Source organism: Dryobates pubescens, chromosome 6 (genome assembly GCF_014839835.1).
Source record: "Dryobates pubescens isolate bDryPub1 chromosome 6, bDryPub1.pri, whole genome shotgun sequence".
In the NCBI taxonomy this organism is placed as follows: Eukaryota; Metazoa; Chordata; class Aves; order Piciformes; family Picidae; genus Dryobates; species Dryobates pubescens.
This window is the reverse complement of record NC_071617.1, coordinates 19,742,992-19,767,380: the sequence shown is the minus strand read 5'-3', so window position 1 is coordinate 19,767,380 and position 24,389 is coordinate 19,742,992. Positions and strand designations below refer to the sequence as shown.

General features: G+C 38.3%; 1 protein-coding gene across 2 annotated transcripts in view; it reads right to left on the bottom strand.

Moving 5' to 3' along the window:
- RGS17 (regulator of G protein signaling 17) overlaps positions 1 to 24,389 on the bottom strand; it is a 72,990-nt gene that overhangs the window by 4,894 nt on the left and 43,707 nt on the right. Inside the window, exon 3 of one of the 2 annotated variants that reach the window (XM_009907198.2) lies at positions 1,961 to 2,050. In XM_009907198.2, the coding sequence (XP_009905500.1) occupies positions 1,961 to 2,050 (90 nt within the window). The remainder of the gene's footprint in view (positions 1 to 1,960; positions 2,051 to 24,389) is intronic. The other variant, XM_054162701.1, reaches the window with a different exon arrangement.

The following is a 24,389-nucleotide window of genomic DNA, read 5'->3' as shown; positions in this document are numbered from 1 at the left end:
TGATGGTGTTTGGCTAGTCACTGCCTGCCACAGGAAGGGCAAGGACAAAAAAAAAAAAAAAGGCTCTTGGCAGCCAAGAGCATACTAATGAAGCCCCACAAAATAGTAATTCAGTGAGCATGTAAATTAGCATATTTCTCTATGCTTGCACTTAAGTGTTGCTAAGCTTCCCTCTGTTTAGTGCTATTGACCTGAATGATGATCTATTGGCAAGAGGTGTGATGGATGTTGCTGGCAAAACTGGAGAGAGAAGACATAGGAAAAGGTCCTTATTCCCATTTTCTGAAGGAAACTGTTCATGGCTTGTAACAGTGGATGCACTGGATAAGTGATCAGAAGACTAGCATGTACCAATGAAGGTAATACCTCTTTGAGAAGGTAGTATTACAAGTTAGTTAACAACAAGTACATGCAGTTTCAGACTTAATTCTGAGCACTCACACTTCCTGCTAGGATCTAACACAAGAATTTTAGTTGTTTATAGCTTCTATGCAATCATGTTGCACAGTAAGTGACATTTGAATATATATTTTCTCTTCAGGTCCACTTATCAACTCCTATTCTGCCTGCAAGGCAGACTAGATGGAATGTTATTTGTGATAGCTTACAGAAATCCAAATATCTAATAATTGAGAAAGTATGTAACATTTAAAATATCCAGCAAAATAACTGTAATATGAACCAGAAAGTATAAGCATACAGATAGGAAGATGAAATGAGAGTGAAAATACCTGCCAAAGTAGATGGAGCTGATAAGCAACCTGTACTCCCTCATTGTCTATTGATAAGTTCTCTTCACTACAGTATCTGGTGGAAATTTCTGGCATTGTCCTTTCGTAAATGACCGTAAGTAGCAATGAAGACAATTAATTCTTTGGGTTGCTTTTACCATCAATCATATCCTCTAGAGTAAAATTTCAATTTATTTTTATGATGTTAGAAAACTCAAGGCCACTAATAGGTCAGCATTTTCCCCAACAATAAACACGGGGCCAAAATTTAGACAAAAATAGGGTGTCAGACTTTCAGTGCCTGTTAGCCCATTTTCCAAGATATGTGCTTCCTTGGTTAATTCCAGTAAAACCCAAGTCCAAGCTGTTTTATCAAAGGTAGCCATGTTAAAAATCGATCTGTGAAGTACTCTTGTGCCCATTATTCTTTCTTCTTGTCTGGATAAACAGAAGAAACTGATTGCACATGTGGCAGAGGCTTCTTATAGAGATCCGTGGGTCCATGGAACCATCAATGCACCTCCTGTTCCTCCCCACAGTTCATCCCCACTGTTATGGATTGAATTGAACCTGCTGCTGTTATCCATACCATGCCACAGTCATGCCAGCTAGCTGGAGCAAAGGATTATGGAGCTTGACATTTATATTGCTTATTGTTTATATGAGAGGCTTCCTGTTCCAGTTGCTGCTTCTGGGTTCTTGGGTCTTGGCTCTTTTCTGCAAGGATGGCAAGATGTGTGGGTGTGGGGTAGCTCCCTGGTTTTGGTTTTCTGTATTATGCTGTTGTTTTTTTCTTTTCTTTCTGTATTTCAGTGTGCTGCTTCTGCAAATAGGCTAAAATAAGGTAATCCTGCATAGCATTTTTAGATTAATTAGATTATTAGATAAGGTAATTATGCATTGTGATTATGATATCTCATGTTCTATTTAACTCTTATCTCTTTATTTCAACCCTGAATTCTGTGTGTTACTTTTCCCCTCACTTTCCTGTTGGGCAAGCAGGCAGGTTAGCCCTTGTGCTAAACAATTACACCCACAAATAAGACACTATACATAAGACTAATTTATGAATGTGTCTGCTGACATTTCATTGTCAGAACAGATTTTGCTTCCTTTTGTATAGATTTTTTTGAGGAAAAAGTACTTAAAACTATATTCCTGGAGCATAAATAAAAAGACAATTCTTGCTATTAGTTTCAGACAAAAAAATCACACTTTGACCAACTTACCATTCTTCTATGACTTGGATACTCTCCATTTTGGTTGTATGTGTTGGCCTTCCTGCATTGTCTCCTCTGTCTTCATTCCTAACAGTGAGGCTGCAATGTAGTACAACACTTTATTTTGTCTAGAGAAAGTTAATTTAAAACACTGACTACAGTAATGCAAACTTCTAAAAGACATAAACCTATGTAAAATGTCATTTTTCACTCTTGCCTCTAAAATTTTGGAGAGAAAATTTTGGTAAAAATATTCCCCCTTAATTATGATGAATATTAATTAACAGCTGCTAATGTAAATTTTTACAGGCTCACAGTTTATCCACTGAAAGATGGACACAAAACTTAGAGGTCACTTTTGGAGTGATTTCACAGAGCAAATTGAGAGTATTAGTAACAATAAGGGTAGGGAGGATAAGAGTATCTGAACTGGACATTGATGAGGCCTTGGTGCCCACCAGTTCAGGATGGCTGTTCATTCTTTATGAACGTTCCCTTTTTTTCTCTTCAGGATATGGTGGCAGAAGATGGCTTAGATACAGAACTTCGCATGTGGCAGGCCCTTATGATTTCCACCTCCTCTGACATAAATACGAGTTTCATTTCAAAAAATAAAACTTGCTGGCCTCTCAAAAGAAAGGTGTCCATTACCCTCATGTGAACACAAGCAAGGAAAAGAAAGACTTCCTTTATGTAAGGAATTTTTTTTTATTTTAAGCTGGTAAGTAGTATAGTTTATTTTTCTGTAAATATCTTTTCAATTGAGTTTGCTTTAGTGATAGCGACTTCCTGTGTGTGTGCTCTGGAACATGGTACTGCCAGCAAAAACACAATTCCTGATAATTGCTGAAATAAACCACATTTTGTATGACATGAGTATTTATATAGGAAACCTGACTCTAATACTTAAACTTAAGAAGTGGTATGTAGTAAGGAGATAGAGATTTCCCTTTATTAGGTGTTCCTACATGTTCAATCAAAGAAAACAAGCAACTAAACAAAAAATACCCCCTCCCAATCCCGAGAGAGCTCTTATTTTGAATATTGAGTATTCACCATGCAACGATGCTCTCAGTCATCCTAAGTGGTAATATACAAAAATGTTGGCAACATAAAGCTTCTCTCTCCCCCACTAATATGAACAACATCTGTTCAGATCTAAGAAGAAAGTTCAGCTTTGAGACATTTTTATCATAAATAACCTTTCTTTCTATCCCCTATGCATTTATGAGTTTCTTCAACATTTTTTCAAGCATTTGGCAGACTTAATAGGTGATCTCAAATACTTTTTTAATAACTGGAAGTTTAAGCTTCCACGTAAAGCAGAGCACATATTAAGACTTAAACATTACAAAGACGTACACTTTCAAACAAAGCTGTTTGATACTGGTTGCTCCTTCACTTACCTGCCAAGACCTTAGTTCAGGCCCTTGGTCCTGCTTCCCCTGTTACAGCGTAGGAATGCAGCTCCAGTGCTGCTAAGGTGTTAGGGTGTCATCAACTGCTGCAGGAGAAACAACACATCCTGAACTCTGGGGTTGGCAGGTAAAAAACCTTTCTGTCTCCTCTGACCTGTTGCTTGTCAATCTACAGAGGGAGCACCCAGGAAAGCCAATGGGAATTCCATATACAGGAGGTGAGAAAAAAGGGACCATCCACTTTCTGTCTTGTAATCTTTAAGTCCACACATGTAACTGCTTAGCATCACCTTGCATCTGGATGGAGCACAAAGCTGGGATGAGGGAGAAGCAGGGAAGGCACAAAGCTTCTCTCTCTTCTTCCCTCCTGTGCAGTCCATAGATATAGCAGCATTTGTCTTCTCTGCTGGGTGCAGAGAACTGAGTGTCTTTTGGTTCCATGGAAGAATAACACCATGGATGGAGAAAACAGCTTGTGTAGGTTGGCTGTGTAATAGGGTGTTCACCTGAGACTGTCCAAAATAGAAAGAAGCTGACCATTTATTCCTTCATCATAGCTAAGCTGTACTGAGATAACTTCTTGGGCAGTAAACTTTCAAGGTTTGGTTGCCGAGTCTTACTGGAAGTAGAAGGTGACTCATCTGAGAGCAGTTAACCTATATCGCTAATGTGATGTCTGGGATCAAATGCTGTTTATTTTTCTTGTGCAAAATCTCTGCTACAGTTAGGAAAATCAACACGGGCTGATGAAGGTGGAATACTGATGAGTAAGAAAAAGAAACAGGAAAACAGACAAGAAAGTCCTGTTGACTTCAATGCTGTTTTTTATAAAAGAAGTAATAGACAGGCCCCATGCATTTTGATTTTCTGTAAGACTAAATCTCAAAAAAAAGTTCAGATAGTGGGCCCAGAATGTAGTGTGCACCTTTCTCATATCTATACCAGTGTGACCATGTGAGGTACACATTTGGCCCTAATTCCTTCATCTCACCATTCACAGCTAGAGTTCAATGACTGAAGTTAGTAAGAGTTGCAAAACTCTTAAGAAACGAAGTGTTCTACTTCTTTGGCTTGGGTATTGTATTTAAAACAGTGCTAAATTTATAATACATTTTGGCCTAAATTTTGCATTGTGTTCCAGTGACAAACACTAGCACCACATTTCAGCTTTCACTTATGTAAACCGTTCAAGTCTGGAGTTTCATTAGATGCATTACTTTTGATATGTTTTCCTTGTGAGAGACACCACCATTCTAATATAGACCTACATTAAATTCAGACATGTTCTGTTTTCACTCAGGAAACTGGTTCATGTTTGCTTAGATAAAAAAATTAAATATTTACACATTTGTGACTGCAAAGCTAATTTGAAAGCAGGCTTTAAATAACTCTGATCATAACAACAGATTGCTACCTTTTACCTCAAAATGACAACACTGCTTTGCAATTTTCTGTATTGCTACCTTCAACTGAAAATACCCTATGTGTTCACATTTCTCTGTGGAATTCAAGTACTCCTCAGCAGCAGAGCACCCTACATATCTGGTTCTGGTGTCCTTCGTATATTATTCCATCATGGAAGCTAGTCATTTATGTCGGAAGAATTATGCTACATAGTATAAAACTGAACAGAGCAAAAGTAACAGGATAAAAATTAACAAAATGATCTTACTTTGTTAAGGCTTTAAGGAAAGGAAGTTGCTGATATGCCTCATCAAAAAGTAGTTAAATGGAAGGGAGGTATTCTAGAGAGACATCTGCTGTAAATATGTGCTATTATTATTTATTAGTTGGAGCAGATCTAGCAGATAGCTAGCATATAGTAGTCCAGGGAAGCTGGACATACTTTAAGAAGAATGTCTTAATGCACAGGAGCAGGCTGTCCCCACATGCCAAAAAACAAGTTGGTGGGGAAGGAGACCAGCCTAGCTGAATACGGAACTTTGGCTGGCCCTTAGAAGCAAAAGGAGAGTTTATGGCCTTTGAAAGAGTGGGCAGGCCTCCCATGAGGACTACAAAGATGTAATGAGGCTATGAAGTGAAAAAAATAGGAGACCCAAAGCCTACCTAGAGCTCAACCTGGCTACAGCTGTTAAGGACAATAAAACATGTTTCTATAAATACATTAGCAACAAAAGGAGGACTAGGAGAATCTCCATCCATTTTCGGATGCTGGAGGATGAGGAAAAAGCTGAGGTGCTCAATGCCTACTTTGTCTCAGTCTTTAGCAGTAGAACTAGTTGTTCTCTGGACACCCAGCCCAATGAGGTCATAGCAATTACAGATGAGGTGGTCAGTGACCTGCTAGGCCACTAAGATGCACAGAAGTCTATGGGAATGAATGGGTTACACCTAAGGGCAGTAAAAGAGTTGGCAGATAGGCTCACCAAGCCACTTTTCATTATTTACCAGAAGTCCTGGCTATCTGGGGAGGTAGAAAAACATAACTCCCTGCCCTCAGCTAAATTACAATTAAAACAAAGATTTAATTGTGATTTAAAAATTCCACTGGCGGATGATGTAAAATGGCCAGTTTGATGTAAAATGTGACCAACACAGTTAGAATTTACCAAGTATAATCAGAAAGGAATTACTTTTTCAGATTTCTTTGGAGGGGAAAAAGCCCTCCTTTAGACAAGCACATTAGTGCACTCATTCAGGATTTGAAACATCCTTCCTGTGGGAGTGCAGTGGGGTAGACGTCTTTCAGGCTGTTCTGCTGAAGCAATTTCACTTTGATGAAAATAATAGAATAATCATTACACAACAGAAACAGGATAGCAAGTCATTGTGTAATTAATACATTTAAGCATTTAATATAAAGTAAAATATTTTAAACAGAATTAAGAAGAGAGCCTGAAAACAAGAAGATATTAGTGCATTTTCCTGAAATGAGGGGAAGGTGTTTTTGAAAACTCTGACTCAAAGATGGGCACCAATCTGAGATCCTTCACCAGCTGGACAAATACCTTCACTTTTCAATACAAAGTTTCCAAGCTCTTTGATTCCTTTACTTTTACTGTAAGTATCTGGCTTAAAACCTGCTTCATGGACAGAGAAGTATTTTTCGTATTTTTAATTTGGATGCACAAAAAAGTGCACGGCAATGTCATTTTAATTTCTGGTTGTGGTTCAAACTGACCAAACTGTCTTCTTTGCTGTAGTCCAACAGTCAGCCATTGAAAAATAAATTATTTGAACAGCTCTGTTCACAAGTTCCTACATGATGGGGCAGGCCCTGGTAGAACTCAAGAGATGGATGTGGTCCCCATATGCTGCATGATAATGCAACAGACCACTCTTTAATGTCTTTCCTGGAACCAAAGATAAAATTCTTTTCTGACACCTTGGTTTTTTGACAGTTGGAATAGTTAAAGCTGACAGCAGTGAAAACTAGTCATGTCTGTGTTTTCTTATGAACAGAGGATCATGATGATTTTGCTACACTGCACAAAGTAATAATGAACAATAACTGCAATACTATTGTGATCCCTTTATGAAGAACAAGACATACTAATCTCAAAATCTTTAGAGTTCAGTCAATAATCCTGTCTTCTATCTCCCTATTAGTGGGATAAAAATTAGGATCCATGAGGATGAAATGTTACATGAACAACTGTATCAAAGGATAGGTTCTTTCTTTTTTCTTTTTTTTTGTTACAGATGAGTAAAGTGTAAAAAACTTGCTTCTATCAAAAGTAGGAAGAGAATTCACTTACTTTTACAATAAGTGATTAACACCCAGAATAGTTATTCTGAGGAAGACAGGAGCTACAGTCATGATTTTTGCTATAAAGTGATGCCTTGCACTAGATATCTTCATTGGTTAAGATAAACATTAATTATATCCTCCCATCCCCTGGCTGTATTAGAGAGAAAGCAAATGCATCAGCCATCAAAACTATACGTTGTGGCCTCTTACCTCTGACCTCTAAGAATTTATCTCCTTGTAAGAAGAGAAAGACCGATTAAAGCACTTTGTAGTAATAACACCAGCATATGTATAGCATAGAAATGCAGAAGAAACTTCAGCCAAATCAGTGGCACCAAACAAATTCTAGAGCAGAGGCTTGTGTGGAGGTTCATCCACAGAAAGATATGAAACAGTACAAACTGCAGACTTGGTATATTCATATGCCTGAGTTGGTTGCCTGTGAGAAACTCTTAGAGGGGAATGGTGGTCAAGAGCCTTTGGACAAATTTGATTAAAATGATCAGAATCTGGCCTTAACTCAGCCAATAGAACATGACTCAATTTTTTTCCAAAGAAGAAATACATTTTAAAAAATGTGGATTTTTTTTTTTTTTTACTTCATGTCCATCCTAGTTTGTTAATGAGTTAAGATTTACAGATCTTCACTGAATTCATTAAAGAAATACAGAATGTAACTGAAAATAGAATAGGATTTCAGTGAAAAATAGCTACATACTTCTCTGAGTGAAAAATGAATTGTTTTGTTCTTAAAACTAAATGATGGTGATTGTGTTTAGCAGACTGACACAGAAAAGCAGCCTGGTGGGAAAAAGCCAGCAATTACCATATGGCTATAATCAGCCTATTTGGCAGTGCCCACTGAAACTATAAACTCCTATCAAAAAAGTCCAGGTACCTGTGGTTCTGAGTTTTCTGAGTGCCAGATTTACATTTGCCCTAGGTGAAAAGATGGAGTGAGAGACATTTTTAATCCTGTATTGGTTTTGGCTGAGCTGGAGTTAATTCTCCTCAAAGCATCCTTCTAGTGCTGTGTTTTGCAGCAGTAGTTGATAACACAGTAGTGTTTTGGCTACGGCTGAACAAGTATCCAGGCTGTGTTTTTCCAACATTTCCCCGACCTGAGAATCTGAGGGGTGGGAAAGATCTTGGGAGGGGACACAGCTGAGTCAGCTGACCCAAACTGGCCAAAGGGGTATTCCATGCCATATGATGTCAGCTCAGATGTAAGAACAAAGTGGAAGAAGGAAGTGTGGTGGATATTTGTCCATGGCGTTTGGCCTTCAGAGGAACCATTATGTGTAGAGCCCTGCTTCCTGAGACTAACCACCATCTCCTGATGGGAAATAGAGATTAGCATCTCTCTTTGCTTTCACTTCTGCATGGTCTATTGCTTTGCTTATCATTATTATTACATAGCTTCTATCTTATAACTGGCTTTTGTTATTTTCCCCTCTCCTTGTCCATCTAAGGAGAGTGATAGGGCAACTTTGGTGGGCTCTCAGCCAGGGCCAAACCACCACACATCCAAACTGCTTTTAAAAGAAAAAAAGCCCAATCAAACAAGCATAGACTCCAGCTTGGATTCATCTGTTTTACAGTGAAAAAACCATATGTGCTTGCAAGGAGAATTTATAAACTTGAAATCTAATTTTGCAAGCCTCACCTGATGCAAGAATTTTTTAATTTATTTTTTTAATACATAATCCAAATACTTGCAAGAGATACAGGATCCAATATTTCAAAGCTTCAGATGAGAAGGGAATGTGGAGTCCCAAACCTCCTAGCTCTTTGTTTAGCTTCCACTGTGATCTCATCATTTTGACCTGCAGCCATAAAGGCTGCAGTGATAACTAGATGGTCACAAGAAGTAAAATAAAAATTAACTAAGGGAAAGGGAAAGGGAAAGGGGAGGGAAGGGAAAGGGAAGGGAAAGAAGCAAAGAAAAAGAAAAGAAAAAGAAAAGAAAAGAGAGAAAAGAAAAGAAAAGAAAAGAAAAGAAAAGAAAAGAAAAGAAAAGAAAAGAAAAGAAAAGAAAAGAAAAGAAAAGAAAAGAAAAGAAAAGGAGAAGAGAAAAGAGAAAAGAAAAAGAAAAAAGAAAAGAAAAAAGAAAAGAAAAGAGATAAAAGATAAAACCAGATGCTTTGTCTCTTCCAATGACTAGAAAACATTCAATTTCTTCCTCTGTAGTTTTTCTTGGTGGTATTTCCCCCCTTGATTCAGTTTCCTATGTTGTAGTGTGCTGTACTTTGGATTTTTTTTTTCTTTCTTCCATCTCTTTGTTTGAAGAGCACACAGCTGAGAAACAGTCTGTAACAGACGGCTGGGCACTTATGTGTGCTGTGAATGTGTTTTCAACTGAAAAGCTTAGTGTCTGTTCAGGATCCAGTAACAGTAAATGCAGGCAGACTTCTGGCTCCTATATGCACCTTTCTACATACCATAAATCCTGTGCTCCAAAGGAGAGCTCCAGGTGGAAATTTTCTAGTCTGTCTTTTGCTACTCAGGATGGGTATGGAAGCTGTTTCATGGGCCCTTCCACTGGGGTTTTACAGAGAATGCAGCTGACTGGAACTGAGTTTTTCTGCATGGATTTGACAGTTAATGATAATTTACTTCTGGACTGGATTTTCCACAAAACAGTGTTTGTGGAAAAGTTTGAGTTTAATAAAACTTCATAATGTTTTTGATGGTTAAAAAAATTGTTATAATTACATTTTAAAATTAAATAATCAGTTGCCCTGGTTTCACTCATTGTTAGTAACCATTATTCTAACTAGTCTTTCATAAGTAATGCTAGTTAATGTAATCAAAGAATAAGTTTAAGTGAAATATTGTGCTGAAATTTAAAAAGCTCTTTAGAAAAATTACATTCTGTCATGGTAGCTGTTTTTTCCCAGTAAGTTTTCTGATTACAAGAAAAGTGATTTTCTAATGAAAAAAAACCCACCAGTGTATCAGAAACCCCAGCAGCTATCACTCTTCACAACACCTGAAATTTATTCAAACTTTCTGCAAACAAGTTAGCAGCCCCACCTTCCTCCCAGAATCATGTTTACACTTCCTGTGGAGAGAAGCTTGGAGAGTAATGCTTCATAGCATCAAAATTAAAGCACCACAAAACCTGCATTTGTGGTTTTTTTGTGTTATTTTGAAGTTGCCTGCTTGCCTAAACCAGTCTTGAGATACCTTGAACAGTGGTATAGATATTAGGGCTGTGAAGTGCGTGGTCACAGGAATAGAGATGTGGATAGCCTGGCCTGTCTACTGATGTATTTCTGATACCTACACTGAAGCAACAATCCAAGGGTCACTGAAAGAACTGCAGACAATTCTCCTGTCTTTCTTCCATAGTGCTGCTATTGCAGTCCTATTTAGACTTTTCTGTGTGAAGGAATAGCTTTTAGCCTTGTGAGGTATTAGAGAGAGTTTAGAAGAAAACACACTTGAAAACACTAAGGATGAGAGGGTCCTACCTTCTGAAAATCTGGATTAAGATCTATGAATTCTTTTGATCAAAGGCTTATGATAAGGTTAGCTCATTGTGGTTCAGGGTTGTGACCTTTCCCATGAGAAATAAGAAACTTCTCAGTTCAGGTGAGTGTTTATGTTTCTGCTATACTCTGGAGGTAGGGGAGAGCAGGCTGAATTTCTTACTGCTTTTCAGTTTCAGTTCTTAATACTGTGCTGGATGCAGCATTATTGGCCAAAGCTTTTACAGATTAAACAATAAAAATATAAATAAACAATAAAATATAAACATAAACAATAAAAAAGAAAGATTGGTTAAAATTAAGGTTTAAGATATCTAAACCATTTCATCTTAGGCCATTAAGGTCTAGTCAAGTAAGACATTTAGCTCAGTCCTGATAGTCTTACGTTGTGCTACTCCTCAGCTTGAGTAAAAGCAGAACTGAACTCAAGTTATCTAGCGCTTAAGAATATACTAATCTCTTTGTTAAAGGGATGTCTTGGCCAAGATTTTGGAGTTTATGTAAGATCATTATGTAAGGTTACTAAATTGCATTCCACATGCCACTGTAAAGGTGGATCATCCTTACTGAAATACGAATGCTAAGCTAAAGTAAGTCATAGAGGGATGTGGTCAGCAAAGCAAGTACCTAAACAGGTTTTAGCAGATCTGCAGTGTTCCCTCTATTCCCTTTGCTGTGTATTTAACAATTTAAATTGAATAGATCTAAAATCTGGTGACCTTTTCTGCTTATAGTGGACAGTCAGATTAACAGTCTCTTTTTAGAGCTATGGGTTTTATTCTGCTGCTGTATTTTCCATAAAAGTTGAATTCACTGTACATTTGGCAGACAGGCTTTCACATTTGTCCAAACTGCGTTTTCCTTTTGGACTCCATGAAGAATTTGAAAGCAAAATCTCAGAGAACCAAAAATCCATTTCAGTTCATCTTCCTTCATTGACTGTTATTTACAATGTGATCTTCATGGCAATTTTTATACTGATTCTTTCTTCTTTTAGAAAATGTTCAGAAGCAGACTGGTAGTAAAAACCCTAACTCACTGGAAACCCCCTGAAATGTGTTTTGCAAACATTTAAGATCTGAGTTTAGTCTGCCAAGTTGAACACAGAATCACAGAATGCTTGAGGTTGGAACAGAGTGAGTTCTGGAGGTCATCCGGTCCACTGTCCCTGCTTGAGCAGAGCCACCTTGAGCAGAGTGCCTAGGACTGTGTCCAGATGGGCTTTAAATATCTCCAAGGATGGAAACCCTACAGCCTCTCTGGGCAACCTGTAAACCTGTGCCAGTGTTCACTCACCCTCACAGTAAAGAAGTGTTTCTTAATGTTCATAGGGAATGTCCCATACTTCAGCTTGTTCCCATTGCCTCTGGTCCTGTCACTGGGCACTACTAAAAAGAACCTGGCTCTATCTGTTCATCCTCCTTTTGGCTATTTATATTCTTTGATAAGATCCCCTTGAGTCTTTTCTTCTCCAGGCTGAACAATCCCAGCTCTCGTAACCTTTCCTTGTAGGAAATATGCTCTCTCTCCTCATCATTGTGATCTTTTTTCAGACTGCCTCAGTTAGGTTCAGTGTGGGAAGAGGTTGTCTCTCATTCTGAGGAACCCAGAACCAGACACAGTGCTTCAGATGTAGCCACTGGTGCCACAACCAACACATTTACTGCAATTATATTTAAAGAAAGACTGTGACTGAAGAAAAAAATTTTTGGGGGGAGGGTGAGGGTGTGGATACTTAAATGTAATGATATTTACACTTCAGGATGACTTCAGGGTGAAGGACTGAAAACCTTTCAAGGCCAATGTGGGCTAAAAAGCACAAGAAAGGAGACAGTGCTGTAAAAGGACAGTCTTGCTGAATTTGCTTTCCTCCTCTCTTCATGTGAGACTGATTTAAACTACCTACCTACAGATACAGCATCTCAGCAGGCACCCAAAGGCAGATGGAAGCTACCCATGTGAACTATACTAGAACTTCTGAAATAAAGGGCAGTTATCTTCCTTAAATTTAGACTAGCACTGAGCAAAAGTTGTAAAGGTGCAAGAGAAGAAAGAACTAGTGATTTAAAACAATGTGACTTTCCTCTTTCTTTTTTTCTCAGATGCATTTTGTTCTTCTGAAAATCTGTAAGAAAATACACTTTCTGCTGGATTTTATTTTAAAGTGATACCACTTTTACAGAATGATAGCCACAACGGAATATATTCCAACTTTGGGAAATTTTTAGTCTTTTATAGGATAAATATTTGAGATTTTTGTTCTCAGATATAGAAGGAAATTTCTGTATTAGAAAGAAATCCATGGTTTCCCCAAGTTTTCATGCCAGTGATTCCTAATGGAGTTACTCTAGCTTTGTTTCATTACTGTAGAGCTCATTTCTGCTTTAGGCAAGATTCAGCTCAAGGATGTATTTCTCTTGTCAGGTCACCCTACAGATCACTAGTCTGTCTGTCAGTTTCATTCTTCCATTCAGAATAATATTACCATTCATATTCCAGCTTGTACAATGGGTACATCTAATTACTAGACAATCCTCAGTGTCCTTACTCTTGGCTAGTTATTTTGCAAGCAATTCCTTCATATATTTGAGACAATTAAAAGTGGCAGTTGTTGAGTGTTCAAAGGAATAGAAATTGTATTTTTTTCAAAGGGTAACTGGATGAATAAAAGTTTTTCAGTCCACTAGCAAGTCTAATGGTCTCCATTAGTTCTGATAAATGGGCCTGGTTTCAGTTTCTGTACCTTTTTTTTTTTTTTTTTTAATTATTGTTGGTTTGCAGACATGAAAATAGCAGCATCAGTAAAGAACTGACCCTGATTAGGGTCACTCCTTAGATTCCATAGATTTAGTTGCAGATTCCAAATGGGAAGAGAGGCCTGGGAACATTCATACCAAAATACACTTTTTTTTTCATAGGCTGTTGTAAAGTTCCTCAGTTAAAGAGGGCTTTATGTATTTGTAAAGTACAATTCCTTCCATGATGTCTATGAACACCGTATTTTATGAAATTAGTCTGGACCAAACTAGCTTATGCTTATTCATACTACAGTCAAATAAGACGGAAGATCTTTCACATTAATATCTGTCAAATTAACAAACAGGATTGAGAATCACCATGTAAGTTTGTGTATATAGTACAGGCATCTGTTTAAATGGATGTTGCCTGCTAGTTTCCAGATTCTCTGTTAGATAAGGCCCTGAGGTGGGAAGCACTTTCAACTTGGATATCAGCAGGAACTGAAGATATCCGTTGCTCCATAATGAGTGCTCAGCACCTGCAGGTATCAGGCCCTCAATCAGCTAGAGCCAGAGTCACCATCTGTACAATGCTGCCTCACATAAAGAATGTGTGACCCACTTTTCTAGGGAGAGGATCTCCATCTTTTAAGTGTTATCTATTAGGGGTACAGTCCCATTTCCATAATACATTCTTTCATTTTTCCCCTTAAAAGTACTAGACATTTATTCCTGTTTTAACTGACATTTTAATCCAATTTGGAATGATACATAGTTAAAAAAAATATACCTTTGTAAGATGGAAATTTTGCAGCTAACAGATTTAAGTAGCCTGATTTATTTTCCCCTTTTAGCTAAGAACTGCATCCTGCACTTATTCTTGCAGATAGAGTGGGCTGGGAGAGTTCTCTGGCCCTGAGGTTGATTGCCACCATGTAACCCCAGTCCATAATGCTTCTATCCAAAACAAGGGTTCTGTACCTTTGGCAGATCATTGCCTGAGACTGTGCAGTTTGGCACTGGCCAAACTCTGACAGGGAGTTAACACTTGCTAGCAGTTTAACTATATAGCTAATTGCTTGAGCCCTGCATAGTTTACTAGTATACACACAGTGTATTTAATTTGGATAAGAATTTTTGTTACTAGTTTTGCATATTAAACATATACATTTTTAATAAACTCCACAATAAAGTTAGGAGGATTCACAAGGCCACTTTATTGCCTTTAAAATGACATCATCTAGCAACATGTTTTGCTTCAGCTTATATATTCATCTCAGACCCATTTTGACCTCTCACAGAGTTTTCCATTTCTGCAATTTTCTACAGACTGCTGAGTTCATGCATCTTTGGGTAAATACATAATTGTCGTTTGCAATAAAGAAACAAATAAAAAGGATTTCAAGGGCTCCAAATTCCTAACAGTTGAAAATCACAGTGTAAACTGAACTCAGGCATCCTCACCACTCTTGGGTTGGTTTGTTTTTGTTTTGTTTGGTTGTTTGTTTTGGTTGGTTGGTTGGTTGTGAGCAACAGTCTACTGTGCCCTAGTGACAGAATATCTGCCATGACATTACAGATCTTCCTTCAGTTGGTGTTCTACAGACACTAAGCTGAAAACAATTTTGGCACAGACAGGTGGGAAATAGGCAGGAGTGGCAAGGGAAAGCCAAGACATTAATTCTCTGAAGCAATCCATCTCTTAAGAAGCATCTGAGGTGACATCAAACTGATTTACCCCAGTGGCTATGGTTCTGCCATTGCTTTCTCTCCCTCTAGTCTTCTCAAAAGCAGCTGTCCCTGAATACATTCTGTGTTCTGTTCCAGGGCAGAATCAAGATAATTTTCTAAAGTTAACTAGATTTAGACTGCTCTCTTCTTCTAAGGAGCTACTGTGAGCATTATGCATGACTAAATTGGAATGAGCCTTCTATAATCCCAGATCCCCTCTAAGCATGTATTTGTTCTTCAATCCAGAAGGACTGAACTTCTGATTTTTATTTTGTTGTCATTCAAATTTCCTTTACAGAATTGTTTGCTTGAAATAGGTCCAATATCTGCAGTTAGACTGATGAGAGTTTCTTATCTTAGCTGTATTATACACATAGACTTGTGCATTTGGTTTGTGAGGCATCAGAAACATTTATTAAGAAGTTGCTAATATGTTTATGTTCAACCCCTTCTCTAACCTGCCTCTGTTATCACAGATGGGTGAAAATGTCAGTAAATACAATACCCTCCATCTGTTCCTCAAAATGAAATTAACTAAGGATAAAGTACTGATACTAGGAAGGGTTGGCCCATAGAGTCCAAGGCTGCTGCTGGTGTTAATGAGGATTCTACCACTTGCTTGTAATCAAAGCTAACAGACAAGCTGCTTAAGAAGCTATCCCTCCACTCTTTAATGCATGAGAGTTCTGTTTTATTATGGGGAGGAGTAAGCTTTTCTCACACCTTTGAAAATACAAACATTTATCAGTTTACATGGGGTTAGACTCAGTTTAGAGTGTTAAAGAATTATAGTTGTTGGTTGAAAATTAATTTCAAATAATTTATTTATGCTGAATGTCTGTGTAATGTCTTCTCTATCTTTGTGCTTCCACCATGATTTCATGGTTGGCTAGCAGTCCCTTAGTGACTACCCCTTTGCAGACATTTGATGAAATAAATGCATTGTGTAGCTTACAGATTTCTCCTAGAGAACCGTAAGATTTTAATTTACTTTGCATGACACACAAAGCAATGAACTGCACCAAAACTACTTCTGCTTGGCAAAAGACCTGTGGAAAAAGCCCTGCTGCTTCTGTGGGAGCTGATGGCTCACCTGCCCCTGCTCCAAGGCTGTGCAAGACCCTTTGCTTCCACAGGGCTTTTGCGGTAGATGGCACAGGGCTGAGAAACAGGGAGGAAGACAAAAGGTGGTGGATGAGCTTGGAAATAGGGATTTTGGGGCTGTTCTTAATGAGGAGAGATGAGATGTATTTGAATAATCTGATAATTAATTTGATTAATTAAATGTATTTGATTAGAACAGGGTTTCACAGTGACCAAGGCAGATTCTCATGAGATTTAACTGGTTAACTTTAAGCTTCCTTTAGTTGTTTTTACATAAAATTTTACTTTTTTGTAGATTTTACTTTTATAGTCCTTTCAGGTTGCCAGAAGCATTTTGATTTCCTGTATTCACATCTTACTCTTTAGAAGCAGATACTGGAAAAACTACAGAGAAGTAGTTTGCTGCACTTAGTATACTTGAGCCGTCATCTAGCATACCTTTGCATCTTGTGTCATCATTTATGTAGAAGAAATGTGCTCCCCACTTTCAGAAGGTAGTATCTCACATCTGCTTCACAATGTGAGGAAGTGCTGAAAGCTGCCTTTACTTAACACCTCTGGAGCTCTGCAATAAACTGTGTGAATCATGTGTAAGGTAGATTTGTCTTTTGGCTCAAGGAGGTCAGACTTCCAGGAATCAATAGGCTATCATGGACAGTGTGGCCCAGTGTCAGAGAAAGGTGCAAAGCCTAGAGGTTGGTAAGTCAGGCTCTGATACCCTAGGAGAGCTGTGTAAATAAGCAAGCCACCAGTCCCCAGCCTGCCTTGAGAATCTAAACATTCAACAAAATAATTTGGCCTGTTTGAATTCTAAAGCAGAGTGAGCCAACTAGGAAGACATGCCTCTTCCCTCTGATTTTTAACTATAGAGTTCATCTTTTGCTTTAAAGGAAAAAAGAACACTTTACTTGGGCATTATTTAATAAGTACTGTTAACATAACTTACAATGAAAAATGAATGAAAAAAATACTTGACAATCAACTTATTTTTAGAGTGTCTTCTGCTTGTTTTTCCAAATGCTGAGAATTTTAATTTCTTATTTTAAGTAGTTCAGGGAGCCTTGAGAGACCCATTTCTGAGGACTAAGTATTTAAATCCTTACCCCACAATCACCCCGTGGTGCACTCCAGGGACAAAAGGAATGTCTGCTGGGCAGCATTCTCTTGTGGCCTCCCACAAGGTGATTTAAGACTGGTTTTCTAGAATATCACATTAAGTAGCTTGTGTGATAGGTCATAAAATGGATTTTATCTGACTTTAAATTCTACTTGTTAGTAGAACTGGTGCTCTTCTCATAAGAAAGTACCAGTGCTGCCCATTGCACTGTGGTGACACAGATGATATGTAGATGCACAAAGCATCCAGTGCTAGCTAAGCCTACCATCCCTCAGAATAAATCATTCTTCAGGAAAGAGGAGGAGAGTTTCAATCTTTGACCTCTGCAAGTGCAAATGATAAAAACATAAGGAAGTTGTGTGCTGACTTAAAGAATGAAAAGCCTTAGAATGGAACATCTTTTCCCATTAAAATTTTAAGTATCACCTTGTATTTCAATAAAATAGAGTATGGTTGCCTGCACTTCTCTGTTCTCCCCTAGAATACAATCATTTCCAATGCACTTTTCCAAATTTGCTTTTCTCAGGTGTAATATTTTGAAATGGTACATTGCAGAGAGTTGAGTTCATCTGTTTCAAGCTTGTTGTCCTCCTTTCCTTTCCGTGAGAAAAAGAAGAATTTAAGAACTAGGTTTAGAAAAAAATAAATTTTAAACAAAACAAAACAAAATAAAAAAAAAAAAAAACCACCCAGAAAGCAAAAAAATTCCCTTGAAAAGGATTGCTTTTGTTTCAAAGAGAAAGATTTTATTTTCTTGCTTTAACAAAATCATGGAGCCTGGGTGACTCTTTTTGTACCAGCCCACCTATAGCCAACTCCCAGTATAAAAATTCTGCTAAAGACAGGCACGAAAATCAGAATATGGACTTTATTTTCCACATATTTTAGAATGTGGCTATCATTTATTGCATTAATTTCATTTTGTTTCCATCCTTTCTTTGCTTCCCTCTCCTCTAAACTTTCTACCATAGTTAAATGAAATGAAAAAGCCATGACTATGACCTCTGGGGATTATCTTATGTAGAGTTACGCATAGATCAGACAAAATTTTTGTATGGCAAAGTAATACTCAGTATCCCAGAGAAAGAAAATTATTAATCTCTAAGTACTAGAGAGGTGGCAAATGCAAAATAAAAATTATCTTGGTTTGTTTTGGGTTTTTTGTTGTTGTTTTGTTATTGGTTTGTTTGTTTGTTTTTCATTTAGTATTACTATGCATAGTATGTTTTTGTTGGCAGGAGGTAAACATTGAAACCTACGGGGAAAAATGTTAATATAATTTCAAGTGGTCAATTTGTCATGCCATATTCATGGCATGAGTGACTGGAATATCTTCTTGTAGGCCCAAGTCAACTGTTATACCCATGCAAGGGAAATGCTCCTTTTAATAAAGAAAAATATTTGTGTAACAAGGTCAACAGGAAGAAGTTTCAGATGTAACTCAGAGCAGTCATGGGCAAGAGGTTTCTTGCCAAGAGCAACTCTTGTTTACTGCCAAGCTGGCAAATATCCTATCTTCCCTGGCATCTCTTGGGTATGGGAAACTAGTCATGAAAGGGTCATAAAAAATCAAATTACAAGCACAGTTTTTGTACAGGGCACAGCTTGGAGCTGCTGGATATGTCCCTTTCTGTCTTCTACAGGAGACTTCAGCAGTTGATCCCTTTAAGGTAAAGGCCTTGCAGTTCACACATTTGAACTGAGTGACAGAACCAAGCGAAGTTGTGTAATCATCTTCACTTATCCCCTGGAAGCCTTTTTATGTCCACCAGACTCCTGTGCTGTTAAAGCCTCTTGCTGAGCAGATACCAGATGCCTTCGGAGTGTGTGGTAAAAGGAGAGGGATTATCAGGCATTAGAACGCCCCACAGCTTTAAAATTCACTGAGCAATTTATGAAAGGAAGAAAGGAAAAAAAGATGTGACTCCTGCTCTGGCTGGGAGACAAAAGGGGAAGCTAAATAAAATTGCCAGAATAGACAATCTCCCTGTGCTAGTGTCTTGAGAGGTTTTTTTCAAGGAATTTACAAGTGATTTACAAGTGCTTGCAAGAGAATGACTGGTTTCATGTCTGCTCAGGAAGCTGGAGTAATGGATTGTAAATAAGGTTGGGGAGGTGAGATGGCAGGCTTCTCCCCTTATCTTGCCAAGCTGAGCTCAAAACTGCAAAGCCATAGCACTAAATATTAAATGTGCAGCTCTCTGGAGAAAGTGTTATTGAGAAAATTATAGACTGTCATGTCAGGAGTCTTACTGCAAATTTTGCAACTCTCAGGCTACCTGAGTCATTGAAATTACACCTAGTAAAGAAGGCTTTTCTTCTGTCCTCTATGGGAATGGTGTTTTGTGGAAGACAGGGTGAGAGTCAGTCCAGCACCTTAGGTACCTGACTAGTGTATCTGTTAGGTGCTTTAGTGAGGCAGCCTTCCTGAAGTAGGCACCTAATCTCTGTATCTGATCCATGAGAGAGGAAGGTCCTGTAGAAGATCTCCAGTAGTATATATCACCTGTGTTTGCAGTGAATGGACAAGCTTGTCATGTTAGGAACTTTAGAAGCACCTTGTGCTTCTCCACTGAGGAGGGCTGTTTCCTGCACTACTGATGCTCAAGCACTAGTTCAGGGCTTAAGCTAGTTGGGCAACATCCTGCCCATACCTGCTACAATAAAATGGCCAACTTAAGAATTCTGTTTATCTTCAGCTCTTCCAGTTGAAGAAAAACTTGCTAATCAGCCCTGCTTTGTTCTTGTTAATTCAGCAATTTGCTATCCTAACAATTATAAATGCCAGTAGATGTAATGTGTCTGTGATGGAGTTAATTTTCTTCATATCAGGGCATATGGTGCTTTGGAATTGTGATCAGAAGAGTGCTGATAACTCACTAGTGTTTTAGGTGCTGCTGAACAGTGCTTGCACAGGATCAAGGATTTCTCTTTCTCACACTGTCCTGTCAGTGAGCAGGACGGGTGTGCATAAGAGGTTGGGTGGGTACACAACTGGGAGATCTGAGCCCAGCTGACCAGAGGGATAGTCTGTGCCATATGACATCATGCTCAGAAATAAAATATAGGGAAGAATGAGGAAGGAAAGAGGTTCAGAGTTGTAGTTTCTGTCTTCCCAAGTAACCGTTATACATGATGGACCCTGGCTTTCCTGGAGATAGTTGAGCACCTGCCTGCCAATGGCAAGCAGTGAATGGATTCCTTATTTTACTTTATTTTGGTACACATTTTTCTTATCTATTAAACTGTCTTTATTTCAATCCATGCACTTTGTCACTTTCACTCTTCCAATTCTCCTCTTCATCCCACAGGTCAGGAGTGAATGAATGGTTGTGTGGGGACTGAGCTACCTACCAGGGGTATCCCACAACAGTGGAGAAGTACTCCAAATATTTATTTGAGAAGGAATTATTAAAAAAAGGAGTTTGTTATAAGATGTACTGAATAAATTTTTGATCTAACTGTTTTTGCTGTTAAGAAGTGTCTGTTAGGCAAGGTACTAGTTCCACAAACAAAGGTGTGAATATTTGCCTATGTTTTTATGGAAACAGAAGGCTTAATGCCTATTCTGATTTTAGCACAGGGTGGAAGGGAAGAAAACAAACATCACATGATTCACCAAAGATATTTTTAGAATTCTAATGATTTATTTGGATATATGAACTATTAACTCTTCAAACCGGTAAAAGTGTAAGCGCTTTAATAGGAGCTGTACAAATCCTATCCCCTCACCCTCCCACACTCCATTTTCCTATGAATGGTGAGGTAATTAGGGCACTGATAAATTAGTATCCTCAGTCACACTGACTGGTGTTAAAAACCCAGAAATAGCCTATCTTGATATCAACAGATTAAGAATTGTCATCCTCATTAATGAATCCAGCAACACTTCCAGACAGAGAAGTTCACATGACTCAGATACAAAGACCTGTGGAACTAAGGAAAGTATTCAATTACACTAAGTCCAGGGAATCTGTTAGATCTGTTACAATTATCTGTTTTTCTCTGTGAAAATCTTTTCTATTACAGAAAAATACTCTGGAGAATTACCCACCTAGAATCCACTATATAACAAACAGCTATTAAAGTTTGTTATATATAATTTTATTTTTCTTTTTGTGGTGGTTCAGGCTGGGTAGTCCCCCTGGTGCTACCACACAAGCCACACCTCTGGTGTCCTGAGGGTCTAGCCCAGTGGGTGGACACGGGAAGCTACGTATTTCATCCCATAATGTCCTGCTCCCTATAGAACTATCAGCAGGGTTTCTGCACTTCCTCTTTCTTCCCTCACCGCTATCTGGTTATGGGGGAGCCATCTTGCAGCCTTTTGGGCCTGGCTAGGCCCAAGGCTGGGGGGGAAGGGCAATCTCAGATCTGGCCTGCTGAAATTAGAATACATAGAATACATAGAATAAACCAGGTTGGAAGAGACCTTCAAGATCATCGCGTCCAACCCATCAACCAATCCAACACCACCTAAACAACTAGCCCATGGCACCAAGCACCCCATCAAGTCTTCTCCTGAAAACCTCCAATGACGGCGACTCCACCACCTCCCCAGGCAGCCCATTCCAATGGGCAATCACTCTCTCTGTATAGAACTTTTTCCTAACATCCAACCTAAAGCCTAACAGTGTGGGGGGTGTGCATGCGTGTGTGTAAGAAAGAGCTCTGGGGGTCTTGGGTGTACCCTCAGGTGGGGATGGGATGCTTCCGGGTATGTTTTGGGATCTCTTTTTGTCACTGTGCTTGCAGTTCTCTGTAAAATATTTACTGCTTTTCCATTTAAACTTTCCACCACTTTTGCAATCCGTTTGTCTGAGTCTTACTTTTCTGCCCATAGTGGGAGGGAAGGGAGGATCGGCCCTTCAACCCATTACACTTTTAGAAAAGTATTTTTGTAGGTTTTTTTAGGGTACGTGACTGCAGCAAGAGCAGTAGCCTGTACTCTTCCTAGACAGTTCAAGTTTACTAAATGAATTTTGGCACCAGAACTAGTTTGAACTGAGATTCTGAAACATATTTACTTTTTCAAAGATTTGTCCTATTTTTCCTCTCATGGACTTTCTGCAATGGAATCACAGAAGATAGAGCTGGAAAAAGCTTATTACATCACCCGTTCTACATTTTTGGTTTTAGAAAATGCATGTGACCTAATCCTGAAAACTATCTTAAATTAAAAACAAACAAACACACAAACAGAAACCCAGGAAAAAACCAAGCAACCACCACAACAAAAAACCCCCCACAAAACCCAACCAAACAAAAAAACCCCAAACAAACAAAGCAACCCCAAACCTCTGAGACAGAAGCTATTTACAGCAAAAACAGCTACTAAGGCAAATGAAGGGATATTCTACATTTTAAACAATATTTACTCTAATTTAAGTTTAATATTGATAAGCTTCAAATATTATAATGGTATTGCATTCCAAGGAATGGAGGCACTCCAAGGGTCACAGACCTCACAGAACATTCATAATAAGAGTATAGCTGTCAAATCAGACTTCTTTTGCTGTAGCATGCTTAAAAGTAATATCAATTGTCTTAAGTTTTAGAAATTAGACTGATACTTTTATAGCCATTTATGTTCCAGTCTGCAAGGCTGTGCCAGTTTTAGACTGATACCCACAAAATTTTTCAACAGATTGAGTAGAAAGTGGTAGAATGTAAATACAGTGCAAAAGAAAAATAATGATAAGGTCTAAATAATCCCATTGGTCTGATAACTCCCATTGGTCTGATAACTAACATTAAGTTAGTTGTATAAACTAACTTTCTTTCTCAGCTCTTTGCTCTAGCAGATACTAGCTAGTTGCTTCTGCTGGCTTGCTGACCTTGGCTGTGTTTCTTTATTGTGGCTAAGTACTAACAAGTTATTCTCTGTTTTTCGTCTCTCTTTTCCCTTGCACAGTTTGGGGGAAAGGGAGCGGAGAGGGGGAAGCTATTAGTAGGACCCCGGTTTTGTCCAGGGGGGTTCTTGTGTTGTTTATGAATTGTAAATACATGTAAATATTGTATGTTTTGTGCATATTAATTGCATTTTGTATTTCTAGATTTTAGTGTGCTTGTAAATATAGCTTCATTTGCTTCCAACTGAGCTGGTCTGGCAATTTTATTTTGGAGGTAATTTCAACCCACCACAAAGACAGAAGCCAACCCTGGCTGTGTGTGCACAATGATAGACTTCATTTCCATTCAGTAAAAAGATGTTGTAGTCATGGTAGACAACTACAAAAACATCATCTCAGGAATTGTTTAAAAGCAAATGGAGTACTAGGAATAAATAATTAAAAAAATCAAGAGCAAAGAGAAATCATGGTGCACCCATGTCTTGACTACTGCAACCCATCCACTCACATCTCAGACAGGAGACAGCAGAATAGGAAAGGTACACAGAGAAACACAAGGTAGGTGAATAGACAGAAGAGATAAGAATAAATCATGTTTTGGGTCATTTGCTGTACCATAGAGATTTAAACAGAGAAGACTATGGAAGAAAAGATAGAAGGGGGGCATGAGAGAGATCTCTATAAAATCTTGATCATCCTGGGAACAATTTTTTGCTGTTCTTCAAAATCATAAGAACAAGGAGGCATTCAATGAAATTAACATCTAGCAAGTTGAAACAAATAAAAGGGAGTAATAGTTTCAGAATGTACAGGTCCATTGTAGAATTTATTGCTAAAGGAAATCCTGGATGACAAAAGTTTGGATGAGTTCAGGAAGTCGCTTCAGAAAATGGTTTGACAAATTAATGAAAGAAAATTCCATTAAGGGCTATAAACCACACAGAATAACCTCTGGACCAGGAAGCCCCTAAGTTGCAGATTGCCAGAAGTTCTGAGGCATTTTGCTGTGGGTAGGCAGCAGGTATGTGTCCATTTGTTTTATCCTCTCCTTCTGGCATCTGCTACAGGTCACTTCCTGAAATAGGATACTGAACTAAATGAACTTCTGGTCTGTAACAGTATAGCAATCTTACTTACATTGTGCCCTTGTCAAAAGGCACAGGTAACAATGGCAAAACATCCCCAATTTTATTCCCTTTTAATACACTTACACCTGTTGTATGGGTTGGACACATTGCAAAGTAACTTTTGTAAAAGTATGAGCTCATCTTG